The sequence below is a fragment of the Alternaria alternata genome, assembly GCF_001642055.1.
Source record: "Alternaria alternata strain SRC1lrK2f unplaced genomic scaffold CC77scaffold_3, whole genome shotgun sequence".
Taxonomy (NCBI): Eukaryota; Fungi; Ascomycota; class Dothideomycetes; order Pleosporales; family Pleosporaceae; genus Alternaria; species Alternaria alternata.
In genome coordinates, this window is record NW_017306192.1 from 1573585 (window position 1) to 1586328 (window position 12744).

Sequence of the window (12744 nt, forward strand, 5' to 3'; positions counted from 1 at the left end):
CTACACGCGAGCTGACCCATCTTAGCTTAGCTAGGTTAGATCCTTGGCGGTCATTATTTGTCCAATGTGGTTGCGTGAGCTCGTCGCGTCGCGATGTTGTATGCAATGATTATCTCTTCCAGCTTAAATGGCCACGTATATAAACCGCAAACCTATCTGCTTCTTTAGATTACGCATCTATTTCCCGATATGCTGCACATCAAGTTCGGTGTCCATCTCGGAGCCTGTAAGGCTGCAAGGGGGCGAAGCAGCATGGTCCGTTCCATGCAAGCCAATCACTTGTCCACTGTCGCGTGCATACCTAGGTAAGATGACCTGGCAAGGGGACGGACTCAGCCCTCGCATGTCGTGTTGCAACACACCGCTTTCTTTCCCTCTGGTACAGGTCCTTATCTCCATTATTTCACATTGCAACAGATGTGTTGAACGATATTATTCCTACATCCTTTTGTTCGGCGCAAACGAATTATTGGAGGGGACAGGAAAGCCTATCTAGTCGTTGGATCATGGGGTTGCCGCCACGACAACGTGAACCGGTCCTGCGAAAATCATTCGACCCTTACAGCGAACATCGCTCCTCAGGGTCGATACACTATGGCGTTTATCGGGGCTTTGGAGCAGCACCCCCGACGATCACAGCCTCATCTGGGGGAAGCGTTGAGCGCGAGCAGGACGCACCGGAAGAACGAGACCGTAGCAACACGGAAAATCCATCTGAAGGTGAAACTCTACTCCATCTCGACCCAGCTACATCACTGCCTACTCTTACGAATGGTGGGAATCAGCCTGAACATACCGAGAAAGACGATCAATGCAGCAATGCACCACAATATCAACATGTTCGAATGCTTGGTCATGGCGGAAGCGCAAGCGTTGAGATGGTCCGCGATCTCGATACGGGCTCGGTGTATGCACGGAAGATCACCAGAGTCTATTCTCGCAATGTGCAAGAGGCAAAACGCAAACTTCTCAACGAAGTCGAGATCATGCGACGCTTAGCTGCACATCACCATGTTGTCCAAGTGCATGCCACTTATATCGAAAGAAGAGAGCTTACCATCATTCTTGACCCGGTCGCTGATGGAGGAGACCTAGCGGGGTTTTTACAAAACTACCGTGACCAAGGCTTTTCCTGGCACAAAGGTTATACCAACGACGAAAACCTTGTTCAGAATAATATCCTGCGCAAAGCTCCCTACTGTTTAGCTTCAGCCCTAGCCTTCATTCACAAGCAGACCATCCGACACAAAGACATCAAGCCACAGAACATATTGATTCATCGAGGGCACGTTATGTATACAGATTTTGGTTCTTCGTACGACTTCGGAGACGCCGGCCGAAGTACAACTACGGGATACCCACAGGGCATGACTAGGCGATACTGTGCACCTGAGGTCATTGAGTGCGGAAGTCGAAATTCAAAATCGGATGTCTTTTCTCTAGGATGTGTATTTGTCGAGATCTACTTGGCCCTGGCGAACGACGCCGAGCACGACCAGATGTATGAAGGGCCTTACCATGAAGTTGTGCAGTCTGACCCGGATGGCTTACTGTTGCCTGATATCTACGCGCCACCACATTATTGCGCGCAGCGTCGACTTCGAATTTCTACGCTATTTCGAGCAACGATTCCAAAAATGATGTTGAGAGACCCGAACTCGAGGTTCTCTGCGTGCGCAATCGCCAATCTTATCCTTACTGATGAAAATTTCAACAGACGTTGCGACCTATGTCTAGAATGTTGTAAATCTTCTACTTCAGTTGATAGTAACAAATTTCTCCGTCTGCTACCCACTACTATCTAGCAAGGTCGCTTGCGCGGCAGTAAGACGGGTGTCAACATCCAGACTCCCAAAACCACAGGCTGGTACAAGATCCTGCGTTGATACAGGATGTTCATTCAGAATCTACCTAGCCTTTACCCAATCCCTACAAGATCCATACTGACTAGTCGCCTGTCGGCCTTACTCGGCATGTTCGACACACCGGAGGAATCTGACATTGAACGTCGAATGTCACATAGAGAATTCTTTCTTCAACCCGCCAACAGAACAGCTTGATGATCATCGACTCTAGCTCTAGCACTCTAGATCATCGGCATATCCTCCATACCCGGAAGAGCAGTCAGCCAGCCGTCATGTTCCTCATGCACACGGTTGGGTACAACACATTTGTTGCCATCAGCAGGCTGCTGTGTCTTCAAGCTACCACAGTTGGCACCCATGCAGCCCTTAGCGTCATCCATAGCCTTCTGAAGCGAGTCATCCTTCCAGCCGAAGACGTAGTCTCCATGCTGTCCATATCCGGTGTTGTCTCCAGTAGAAAGGACGAAAGGCTGCGAGCCATCGGCGGGCCACTCAACTTTGTTGTTGAATTTGCTGGTGTCCCAGACGATCTACAACGAAGTCAGCTTTGGTGTAATAGTGAGAAAGTCTTGGAACTTACCTCGAGCATGACCTGCGGGATCTTCACCGGGTGTGTTGAAGGGCATGCGCCACCAGTACCAGTACCAGAGAAGAGAGCTGGGCCATTGCTGGGGTATGCGACATGAGACTTGTGGTCCGGCGAGTCGAGATTCTTTCCATCCCAGCACCTATCGATGAGTCAGTGACATACAAGGGTGGGTGCTGCGAGAGAGGTTACTTACGTTGGGTAAAGAATGTTGCTGCGTATGCCACCTGGGCAAGGTGTTGTAGGGAAGCCTTCTGTGTCAAGCCTTGATATGTTAGCATGTAATTGAGTATAATGAAACGTGAATCCTCACTTAGCATCCTGGCAAGGTGCAGCATTGTCACCGCCAAAGTTAGGCGCGTTGTAGCAACGAAAGCAGGTCTGAGACTTCAAATTCTTGGACTTGCGGTTGGTGGCATCACCCACGAGCATACGGAAGCCCTATATGCTGGGTTAAACAACAGAGCTGCATACATATCTACCTTACTTACGGGTTTGAAGGCTGTGACTTGGCCCTTGCCACCAGAGACGTAGTAAACGACGAAGCCTCCAGTAGTCTTGCCGGTGTATTTGTCGTTGAACAAATCCCTATATCATATCAGTACAAAGAACGACTGACTGTTGATCGAAATACTTACCTGTTAGGAATTTGAGGCACACGCTTGTAGGTTCCGTTACGTGCCTTGAAGTACACGTTCGCGGTCCAGTAGTTGGAAAGCTGTCATCCACTCTGTCAGCCATTATGCCCCACGCATACATCTTCCCGTCTTGACTTACATCCTCAGAGTACCCGCATGTAGTGCAAGTCGCCAGCTTGGAGATATCGGTTGATTGCATTGTGATGTTGAAAGCGTTTCCTCCAACCACCTGATGCATATGTGGTGAAGGAGCTTGGCCAGGGTTTACGAGGGGATCGATCCGATCGATGACATTCTGAGCGCAGCCAAAACGCAACATAGTGAAGCCCTGGCCGCCAAAGCCTTGAGGCATAGCCTGCGTGAGGGCGGCGAAAAAGAGAGTCGAGAGAAGCATGACGACTGAGAGGTTGATTCACTGGAGGATGCAGAGACGGATTGAAGAAGTACGGAAGGATGCAAGGAAGATGCAATGGCAGATAAAGTACTTCGAGAGATTTTCTATGCGGTGTTCACACGAGCCCGATGTGATCCAGACGTGGAATGTTTGCCATCCATCTCACCTTCGACGTTTGCTATACAACTGCCGACCCCATCTTTACCAAAGGATACATATTGGGGTTACCACAACTTAACCTACTGTGTACGCCCTCGTGGCATGAAGGTAATGTCGGCAGTTGCGGAACTAATTTGCTGATCCCGCATTCGGCTAAAGGCTTGAGATTGCTTGACCAACCCGACCGACGTTTCGCACGACAGGTGGTACCGGAGCACGGGGATCGACGTAGCGTCGTGGGGAAGCTGGGGCATATTGTAAATGAGAAGATATGGATGGAAATGGGGTCATCAGAAAGGCCGGAGTGATGGAATGAGGCATGAATTGAACTGCACTTCGCGTCCTACTCTACCATTGCCGTCATACGCTGACATACCAGCCTCATGAGTCCAAAAACGAGTAGAGCTAAGCAGGTGCAGGGATTGAGTCTGCAACAGCCTTGATTCCAGCATTCCAGATGTCGCCCATCCGCGAGTAGCCCGCAGCGTTCCTGTCAAACTGATTAGCTGATCATTTTCACGTAGACTATTACGCGGGTAGGATTCGTTGCTTACGGATGCAAGTTATCGCTCAGCTCGCTGTTTGAGTTGAGTACATTCATATCGACAATCGAAACCTTTGATCCCTTGCTGACTCTGGCAGCAACGATAGCAGGCAACGCATTGTTGAAGGTCTTGATCGTCGCATTAAGACCAGACTGCTTTGACGGGATAATCTTAGCCACGATAACAACCGCATTCGGAACTGCCTTCAAAACATCATCGATCAAAAGTCCAAGTCGTCTCGGCGCATCAGCATCAGGTTCCGAAGCAGGGTTTCCACGGTTCAGGTCGTTGGTGCCGGCATGGAGCAAGACGACGTTTGGCTTGAATGCAAGACCGCCGGCAACAACACCGCGGATCTGTGAGATCGTGTATCCGGGGAAGCCTTGGTTGTCTTTATCGGCCATCGTTCCAGACTGTTGCGTGCCGACGAAGTCGACGGTGTTGCCAGAGGCCTTCAAGTCATTGAGCAGTTGCTGACGATATCCGTTCGTACCAGCGCCATTCATAAAACCCCAGGTGATTGAGTCACCTAGAGGCAAGATGCGGAGGCTGGTCGTCTTCCGCGCAACGAGCGCGTCGCGTGCTTCATGGGGAAGACCATTGGCAAAAGACAAGACTACAGCGCATCAGCTGTGTGTGTTCGTGATACATGTGGCATACTTACAGAATGCGAAGATGGCCAACGGCAAAGCCAACCGGTTCATGATGTTTGACAGCATGATGATCAGATATCGAGGTCTTGTCGAAAGCGCGAAAGCGACAGAGGTAGGTAGAGCGTCCTTTTCATCTAAACCATCTCGCCAATATACATGCGTCCCCTCCCCCAAAGGGCACACATGTTTCGAATTCCTCCGTCAGTTTGATGAAGCCGAGAAACTAGCGCACCCTAAGTTCCATCAATCTGCGACACATCTTGATGATATGAATTCTCCGTAGGCAAAAGTACGGCTAAGATCTGACAAAAATGACGTCATCCCATCCGGACGATAGGCGACAAGTCGACTTCAGCGCGTGAGAAGCTGCTCATCAGCATCGTCGAATGGTGTCAATTGGTCTGAGATCTTCCGGACTTCTTTCTACCATTCTTTGGTGCTCTCTTTAGCCTCGGTTGCTTACCTTAATGTTGCGATGTGGAGAGCAATTTGGCCATTGATGTTTGACCCTAAACCTCCCCGCATGCTAACGCCGCTGGGGTTAGCTCAAGTAATTGCGGAACTGTGCACCTGTCAATAGCGCCTGGAATTCCTAGCCTCATTATCTCGCACGCCGACCGTGCGCTGCACGCCACAGCATTGAAGCTCCCAAGAGCCATTCCATTTAGCCCGTGGTGTACCCAAGGAAGCCATGGAGCTTCCGCCTTTCCAGTACCAGAGCTTGGCTGGGTCCAACCAGATCCGCCTCATCACAATCCTTCATAGCGAGCAAGAGTCGGCGATAGAACTTGAGCTCGAGCAGGTCGACTTCAACTCCGATCACAAATACGAGTGTTTGTCGTATGCGTGGGGACATGATGATTGTGGTCGATTCATTACGGTCAATGGCTCATCATTCCTGGTCAGCTCTACTTTGTATGTCGCGCTTGAGCATCTCAGGTACAGGTCGCAAGGGTGCAAGCTCTGGATTGATGCCATTTGCATCGATCAGGCCAACACTTCTGAGCGAAATAGTCAAGTCGCTATCATGAGGCAAATATACCGCAACGCAGCGCGCGTGATAATTTGGATCGGGCCAGCAACAGAATCGAGCGAACAGGCCATGGCATTCTTGAAGATAATGGCCACTGCTAAGAGAAATGAGGATCGGAACATCCAGAGAAACGGTGTCAGGGTAGCTAGTGATACGAGCTCAGAACTGGGTCCTGGACCGGATCGGTCACCTTGGAGTCTTCCTTCGGCTTCAGATCATAGCGTTGGGCAAGTGGATGTACCAGAAGAGAATGTGTGTTCGAGTTTTGAACCAAACAATAGAGCGATTGCCGGAGACGAGGATTCGGTCAACTCGTATGCCGCTTCCTTGGGTCGCGAAGCTAACAGTAGGCCACTGTCATCGCACTCTACCAGAGCCTTGTGTGATGGTGGAAACCGATTTAATGATTTTATACAATGGAAAAGGCTTAAAACATACCTGAAGTCGCTCTGGACGTCACTCAGATGGCGATATTCAGAGTATAAGGACGCTCGATGGAGCCGGAAAAGGTGGTCTGAGTTCGTAGACGCACACACTGCTATGGAAGCTACGAAGAATAATTTCACCATCACAGGTTATCCTATACTATATAACGTGTTCGGCAATCCTCACGAAGATTACTTCAAGAAGGAATGGGATTCTCACTGGCAGGCTGTCGATGAACTACTTGCGCGCCCTTGGTGGGGCCGGACCTGGATCGTACAGGAGGTATGGTGTGCTTCAAACGCAGTGCTTTACTGTGGTCCTACGAAGCTCAAGTGGAAGAATTTTCAGAAGGCCATGGACTATGCTGAGGGATGGGACGATATGGGGGACCATGTAAAAGGCACGGGAAGGCAGTCGCAATGGGAGACCTTGCGGCGGCGGTATACGTTAGCGATACATCTTGCTAAAGCTAGAGTCAATGGCAGTACGCTATCGTCACTGCTCTGGAACATCTGGGATCGCGCATCGACGGATCCAAGGGATAAGGTGTTTGCTGTATTGGGTCTGGTTGGTGAAACCAAAGATGGGTATTCCACCATGGCACCAGACTATCGGAAGTCGATGGAACAGGTGTATCGAGAGATTGCGCGAGAGATCATAATCAAGGAGGGTCGAATGGACATCCTACTTGCGGCAAGCGGTGTCAATAGTAACGCCGAATTACCATCGTGGGTGCCGGATTGGCGAAGCGAGGCTACCACGGGAAGGCCAATATTGCTGGTCAACCGCAGACTCTTGATGAAACTCGCATACTCTGGATCCATGGATATGGCCATATTAAAAGGGCATGGATACCTTGCGGCTGGCAATTCGGAGGCGTTCGCTCTGTTCAGCGACGACCTGAGGGCACTTACGGTATTGAGTAAGAAGTGGGACAGTATTGCGGAAGTTTGCGATGCAGACATCACTGCGACGAGCAACGATGAATTCATGGATCAGATTTGTGAGTTCATTCTCCGATCGAAGTTCATATCTAGCAGGAGACGACGGAGGGAGTTGACCAGAAGAGAGCACGCCATCGATTCTCAAGAAACATCCATGCTGATGGCCACACTCACTGGTGGAGGAAGAATATGGCATGACGAGTACGCACCTACCATGCGAAACGTGATGCGGCAACGTCGGCTTTTCATAACAAGGAATGGGCATATTGGGATCGGACCAGTAGACGCTCAGCCTCACGATGTGGTCTTTATCATCTCTGGCTGCAATTTTCCGATAACACTTCGACCACGGGAAGATATGTTCGGCGTCGTTGGCGAAGCCTACAGTGAGTTTCTGAGATAGCGTATCTCGAGGAAGTCTGGCTAACATGGCATGATGCAGTTCACGGATATATGAACGGTGAAGCTTTGGCTCGTTCATGGTACAAAAGATGGATGCGAGTCTGGAAGAAGATCACACTAGTCTAAGATAAGTGATCTCGAGCTGACCTCAGTTCATTCGGTTCCCCCATTACATGATCATGCAGCATCCATTCCATCTGTTCGTTTGCTCTACATGAGTGTACCCACCCATGTCATAGCCATTACCGTGCAGTCACGCTGTAGTCGGAAGTTCACCAAACCGGTATTGCGCCCAGCTCAGACTCACCTCAGGCATCGTCCAGAGCTGTTCACCAGAGCTCTCACCTGCCGCACCAGCAGCGACATACATGGGCAGGATATGGTCGAGCGTTGGATGCGCTTGTCTTCCATCACTGCGCTTCATAAGGTCCAGCAGATTCTCCTTGCGTTCTTCTGGATTGGAAGTCACGGCGTTCTTGAGTGCATCATCGAAGGTGGAGGAGTAACTGCAAGGGATTAGTCAAGTCTCCCAACGACGATTCAATCAGTTAAATGTGCACAGAAATGACCTACGGCATATTTTTACCCGATCCTCGAGACTTCCGGTAATCCTGTAGGTTGTGAACTGCCATTCCAGCACCTACGATCAGTATGCCTTCGTCGCGGAGACTCTGGAGCGCCTCGCCCATGCGATAGTGGCGACCGATATCCTCGTTGTCAAAGAGGGAGACTTGGACGATCGGCACGTTCAGAGGGTTCTTATTGGGATCGAAGGCTGTAGCAACACGTTAGAATGGAAACAACCCCACCAATTACAACAAGGCAATCATACCGACAACAAAGCCTGCCCATACTCCATGATCAAGCCCTCGCTTCACCTTCTGCACCTCGATGCCGGCGCTGCCTAGCTTTTCGATAACCTTGTTCGCAAGTTCAGGACTGCCTTTGTTCGGAAACTTGTACTCGTAGTAGTGAGGTGGAAACCCGAAGAAATCATAGATGATATCAGTGTCCTCTGCGGCGTTGATCTGGATACGATTTGGGCTATCTTGCCAGTGTGCAGAGAAGACGACGATCGCTTTAGGCTTGACTTTGGTCGTAATCTCTCTACCAACCTCGCCCAACTTCGCGTAGGCAGGATGCTGCGTGTTTTCCATAAAGTTGGGTCCGCCGATGCTCAGGAAGTAGACTGGCATCCGTGAAGATGGGGTGGTCGTAGTATTGGACATCTTGAGTGTCTTGGGAGGACTTTCTTGGATGGCGATGGTGATTTTGGTAGCACTTTCGCAGAGGAACGGGATGCAGAGGCTCACTATGAGGATGGTCAAGTATATGGGCGACAGCGCCAAGGGCATGTCTTGCTAGGCAATGCTGAGCTACCAAACGTCGCAGAACAAAAATGATTGGGACTAGGCAATGAACTGGCAGTAGAGTAGGGGCATCGCCGAGACTATGATCGAGTGGGTACTAGCTGCCAATATCGACGACATTGGACAACTGGAAAGACAACAATGTTTGCAGGTGAATGCACCTGGTTCTTACAGGCAGCAGCAGCATTCGGGGTCGTATGTCCTGCCGCTTCCGATATACTCAATGTCGTCTCGTGCGTTTTGTATGAAAGACCGAGTACAAAATGCTGGTCCAACCGCGCGGTCGCTGTAAGGGCTTTCCCATTTCGGCTAGACGACAGACATTTACCTTCGACCCCCGTCACAACCGCGCGGCTTATGTAAGTATCTTCACGTGCAGCATGCATGATTGCGACGCACCCTGCTTGAATCACTGCACAACTTACTCATACCCGCCAAACTGGGTCGCGCGGGTTGCGAACTTCTGCCTAATGAGGTGTGTTTCCCTACCGCGCGGCCTGCACTGGGCATCCTATCGACCATGCCTGGGCGCCGACTCTTGGCTGCTGCTTAATCTTTCCAGGCTCACCCGCGCGGCTTGTGGGTCTTTTACAATAGAGCTTCTGACACTGAAGGAGACTCCAATATTGGTTCGCATCGTGGTTTCCGCGCGCGGTCGATCCCACCACTACGGCACCCAGTGTCCCCCGCGTTTTGCCGCCCAGCATCTCTTCGACTCGTACGACAGCATGAAGGCACAACCATGCTGAATCCTAGACAACGTGACAACGGCAAAAGCACATTGACTGCAAACGGAAGCCATCTCTGCTCGCCATGCCTTTGCTTGACTCGCGTGTCCCGAGCGCACTTTCCAACTAGTATCATACCCTCGTTCTGGCTCCGAAAAGAAGGCAGAAACTGAAGACTCTTCTGATATAAAGACACTGCGCGTCGGCATCTTCACGTACATGTCACCCATCTCTTCCTTCGTCTCCAAACTCTTCTGTTTCGGAGCCAAGTCCAAATCTACCACAAGCACAATCTCAGAACCCTCTCCACAATCATACCCCACTCACATCAGATACACAAAAATGGCTCCTGTGGTCCTCATCCTCGGCTCTGGTCCTCGCGTTGGTGCATCTGTTGCCCAGGCTTTCAAGAACAGCGGCTACAGCGTCGCTCTTGCGTCCCGTAAAGGCACCAACAGCGAGACCGAAGAAGGATACTTCTCCATTAAAGCCGACTTTGCGTCTCCCTCCAGCCTGCCCGATGTCTTCTCTGCCGTCAAGTCGGAGTTTGGCACTGCCCCAAGCGTCGTCATCTACAACGCTGCCGCCCTGACTCCTCCTTCGGACCCAACCTCTGTCCTATCCGTCTCTGCCGAGGCTGTCACCAAGGACTTGAATATCAATGTTGTCAGCCCGTACGTGGCGGCACAGCAGGCGCTCGCAGCCTGGGAGACACTTCCCGAAGATACTAAGAAGACCTTCATCTACACTGGCAACGCCCAGAACGAACTCATCATCCCCATGCCGTCCATGATGAACTTGGGTGTCGGCAAGGCTGCAAGCGCGTACTGGGTCGGTCTTGCTGACACGCTGTACAAGTCCAAAGGCTACCGGTAATCATCTCGAATACATGCGTGTATGGTCTTATCACTGACGTTTCGTGATTCAGATTCTTCTACGCCGATGAACGTCATCCTGATGGCAAGTTCAAGGGTATGGCACTCGATGGCCCTGCCCATGGCGAGTACTATCCACAGTTGGCGCAGCACCCTGAGGGCGTGCCATGGCAGGCCACTTTCGTGAAAGGCCAGGGATATGCCTCTTTCAAGTGAAATTGACACCGCTCTCTTGACTAGTGAGGAATCATTCCCTTTGAAGTGAGCGAATCAAGGTACGGAAATCGGACGCGAGGCGTTGCGTAGGTGACGTGGTTGTCGGTCCCATTAGTCGTTCATTATACTGCTCGCATTATATTGTTCGTAGTCAGCAGAATAATTCATGCTACCATCAAACGATCTGAACATGTGTTGCATGTGTATGAGACGAGCTTTTCTGAGTGCCTCTAGATTTTGTTTGTATGTTCGTTGTCAAGAAGGAAGATTAGACCTGGCGACCAATCAAGTGGGTTCATGAAGTATGACATCACCTAGACTAACAACACCAAGTCTCCTTGACTCCTGAAACACGTCGCCAGATCCCTGATTTCCGTATCGCCTGCGCGCCTTTTTGACCACACACTTTCCATAACTTCCAATGCTTTACGAACCGTACCGAACACGCTTGGAGGTTGTAGTGCTTGAACCATTTCCCGCAATTGCGCTTCCTGCTCCGGCGCCGCCAGACAGCCCGCCACGCAGAACGGCCATACCATGGAGCGCAGCAACGCTGGCGGCACAATCTGCTGCGTCAGTAGCTCGATGATCTTTCCAACGTGATATCGGACGTCCAAGCTCGCCGGCTGCCATCCCGACACAACGACAAACAAATACAAGAGTGCTGCGTGTGCCCAGACACGGGTCGCGAGGATAGTTTGGCGCGTTGGTGTTCTCCGTTGATGTCCAAAGTCCGAAGCGAACATCTCTAGCAAGCTCGACCCTTCATTGGAAGGGCTCATGGGGTCATTATCAAGCTGCAAAATATATTCTTCAACAGAAGCCTTTATGGCTGTGGCGCGCCGGACCAGCTCCATAACGTCGAGGCTTCCTGCGCGATGGGATTGTTGCTTCCATGCATCGAGGGTGGCTATCTCGCCGACATAGAGGAGTGCCCAATTCTGACACCCTACTGTTTCCTCGAGGTTGATGACGGCTTCGGAGCTACTGGGTGTATAGAGCAGGCTCCGATGATAGCTGTATAGGCGAGGCTGTTGTTGAAGAATGGTGGCCGCGATGATGTCGTCCAGGATAAGGAGGGCAGAAGAGAAGCGAAATGCTGCTTGTTCTGCGATGGGGGCTTGAAATATCTCGGCTGGATCGATCAGTGTGGTGGGGTTTAGACGATCCAAGACTGCATTGAAGCTTGAGCTGGGACATACTGGTGTCATGGCGTCGACGCTCTCGAGAAGCTGCATGAAGAGTGCTAGTGCGGCGTTCAAGTGTGCCTGGCAGTTGTTGAAGCTCAGAACGGCTACTTCAAACCTTTGCACTTGCATAATGCTGGCTAGGATGCGTACCGTACCGTGCAAATGCTCCATCACGCCTGCGTCACTAATCACCTGAAGTGATAATCTCAGTACCTCGAACGCATCTCTTGTCTGCTCGAGAACCTTCTCCCAATTCGCTGCCCCTTGTGCCAGCGACAGGAAATAAGAGCTCTGGCATAAAAGTGCCTGCTTCACGACCGGACTGCTGATCATCATCTCCAGGATCCATGTCCGACCACCCTGCAGCAGCGACGGGCGGTAGAAAGGGAACAAGAACGGGAACAGATTCTCGAGGTAGAACATGACGAGGATCGCATCCGAACGTCCGATCGCCAAACGCTCTCGTGTCTCCTTGCCCGCGAGCGTGCAATCTGGGCCCCTCTGGCGCAACCTCGCCAACGAATGAGGAGTCGTTCCTGCGCTACCAACTAGCAAGTTGCACGTTGGAGACGCTGAAGCCCTTGGTGTCTGGGGTGGCAGCATGACGCAGTCTCCATTGATGGCAGTTGCGGGCGACACGCGTTCGCTACTACTCAGAAACGGTGCGCTGCGACGACGATGAGCATTCTCTTTGACTTCCAGTTTGAGTGCCTCGGCCAT

General features: G+C 51.2%; 7 protein-coding genes across 7 annotated transcripts; 3 read left to right on the top strand and 4 right to left on the bottom strand.

Annotated features, from left to right (window-relative positions):
• Positions 1 to 110: 110 nt before the first annotated feature.
• CC77DRAFT_1091697 (kinase-like protein) lies at positions 111 to 1641 on the top strand (the record flags this gene model as incomplete). The annotated part of the gene is made up of 2 exons (XM_018529582.1): positions 111 to 1501; positions 1593 to 1641. The coding sequence occupies exons 1-2, from the start codon at positions 507 to 509 to the stop codon at positions 1639 to 1641; spliced, it is 1044 nt and encodes a 347-aa protein (XP_018390230.1). The 5' UTR covers positions 111 to 506.
• Positions 1642 to 1945: 304 nt separating this feature from the next.
• CC77DRAFT_545351 (hypothetical protein) lies at positions 1946 to 3765 on the bottom strand. Its single transcript, XM_018532113.1, has 7 exons — positions 3229 to 3765; positions 3090 to 3169; positions 2943 to 3039; positions 2765 to 2892; positions 2648 to 2716; positions 2446 to 2593; positions 1946 to 2395 (listed from the first exon to the last, which is right to left on the bottom strand). The coding sequence occupies exons 1-7, from the start codon at positions 3481 to 3483 to the stop codon at positions 2087 to 2089; spliced, it is 1086 nt and encodes a 361-aa protein (XP_018390231.1). The 5' UTR covers positions 3484 to 3765; the 3' UTR covers positions 1946 to 2086.
• Positions 3766 to 5318, bottom strand: CC77DRAFT_545350 (SGNH hydrolase). Its single transcript, XM_018532112.1, has 3 exons — positions 4852 to 5318; positions 4197 to 4803; positions 3766 to 4132 (listed from the first exon to the last, which is right to left on the bottom strand). Exons 1-3 carry the CDS (start codon positions 4904 to 4906, stop codon positions 4048 to 4050), a joined length of 747 nt encoding a protein of 248 aa, XP_018390232.1. The 5' UTR covers positions 4907 to 5318; the 3' UTR covers positions 3766 to 4047.
• Position 5319: 1 nt separating this feature from the next.
• Positions 5320 to 7835, top strand: CC77DRAFT_545424 (hypothetical protein). The gene is made up of 2 exons (XM_018532114.1): positions 5320 to 7629; positions 7686 to 7835. The coding sequence occupies exons 1-2, from the start codon at positions 5532 to 5534 to the stop codon at positions 7769 to 7771; spliced, it is 2184 nt and encodes a 727-aa protein (XP_018390233.1). The 5' UTR covers positions 5320 to 5531; the 3' UTR covers positions 7772 to 7835.
• Positions 7836 to 7898: 63 nt separating this feature from the next.
• Positions 7899 to 8802, bottom strand: CC77DRAFT_927324 (Extradiol aromatic ring-opening dioxygenase; the record flags this gene model as incomplete). The annotated part of the gene is made up of 3 exons (XM_018533988.1): positions 7899 to 8151; positions 8219 to 8420; positions 8478 to 8802. 3 exons carry the CDS (start codon positions 8800 to 8802, stop codon positions 7899 to 7901), a joined length of 780 nt encoding a protein of 259 aa, XP_018390234.1.
• A 1061-nt stretch (positions 8803 to 9863) lies between these two features.
• CC77DRAFT_545459 (hypothetical protein) lies at positions 9864 to 11019 on the top strand. Its single transcript, XM_018532115.1, has 2 exons — positions 9864 to 10615; positions 10672 to 11019. The coding sequence occupies exons 1-2, from the start codon at positions 9963 to 9965 to the stop codon at positions 10832 to 10834; spliced, it is 816 nt and encodes a 271-aa protein (XP_018390235.1). The 5' UTR covers positions 9864 to 9962; the 3' UTR covers positions 10835 to 11019.
• Positions 11020 to 11148: 129 nt separating this feature from the next.
• Positions 11149 to 12744, bottom strand: CC77DRAFT_1028550 (hypothetical protein; the record flags this gene model as incomplete). Its single annotated transcript, XM_018526452.1, has 1 exon — positions 11149 to 12744. One exon carries the CDS (start codon positions 12742 to 12744, stop codon positions 11149 to 11151), a length of 1596 nt encoding a protein of 531 aa, XP_018390236.1.

Bases quoted from the DNA above. Each gene is read 5' to 3' on its own strand.
- CC77DRAFT_545350 (XM_018532112.1), bottom strand. From the start codon at position 4,906: ATGCTGTCAAACATCATGAACCGGTTGGCTTTGCCGTTGGCCATCTTC. The intron at 4,804-4,851 runs GTAAGTATGCCA...GATGCGCTGTAG, and splicing joins GTTGGCCATCTTCGCATTCT to TCTTGTCTTTTGCCAATGGT. The intron at 4,133-4,196 runs GTAAGCAACGAA...TCAGTTTGACAG, and splicing joins CTGAGCGATAACTTGCATCC to GAACGCTGCGGGCTACTCGC.
- CC77DRAFT_545351 (XM_018532113.1), bottom strand. From the start codon at position 3,483: ATGCTTCTCTCGACTCTCTTTTTCGCCGCCCTCACGCAGGCTATGCCT. The intron at 3,170-3,228 runs GTAAGTCAAGAC...AGTGGATGACAG, and splicing joins CATGCGGGTACTCTGAGGAT to CTTTCCAACTACTGGACCGC. The intron at 2,893-2,942 runs GTAAGTAAGGTA...CCCAGCATATAG, and splicing joins AAGTCACAGCCTTCAAACCC to GGCTTCCGTATGCTCGTGGG.
- CC77DRAFT_545424 (XM_018532114.1), top strand. From the start codon at position 5,532: ATGGAGCTTCCGCCTTTCCAGTACCAGAGCTTGGCTGGGTCCAACCAG. The intron at 7,630-7,685 runs GTGAGTTTCTGA...GGCATGATGCAG, and splicing joins CGTCGTTGGCGAAGCCTACA to TTCACGGATATATGAACGGT.
- CC77DRAFT_545459 (XM_018532115.1), top strand. From the start codon at position 9,963: ATGTCACCCATCTCTTCCTTCGTCTCCAAACTCTTCTGTTTCGGAGCC. The intron at 10,616-10,671 runs GTAATCATCTCG...TTCGTGATTCAG, and splicing joins TACAAGTCCAAAGGCTACCG to ATTCTTCTACGCCGATGAAC.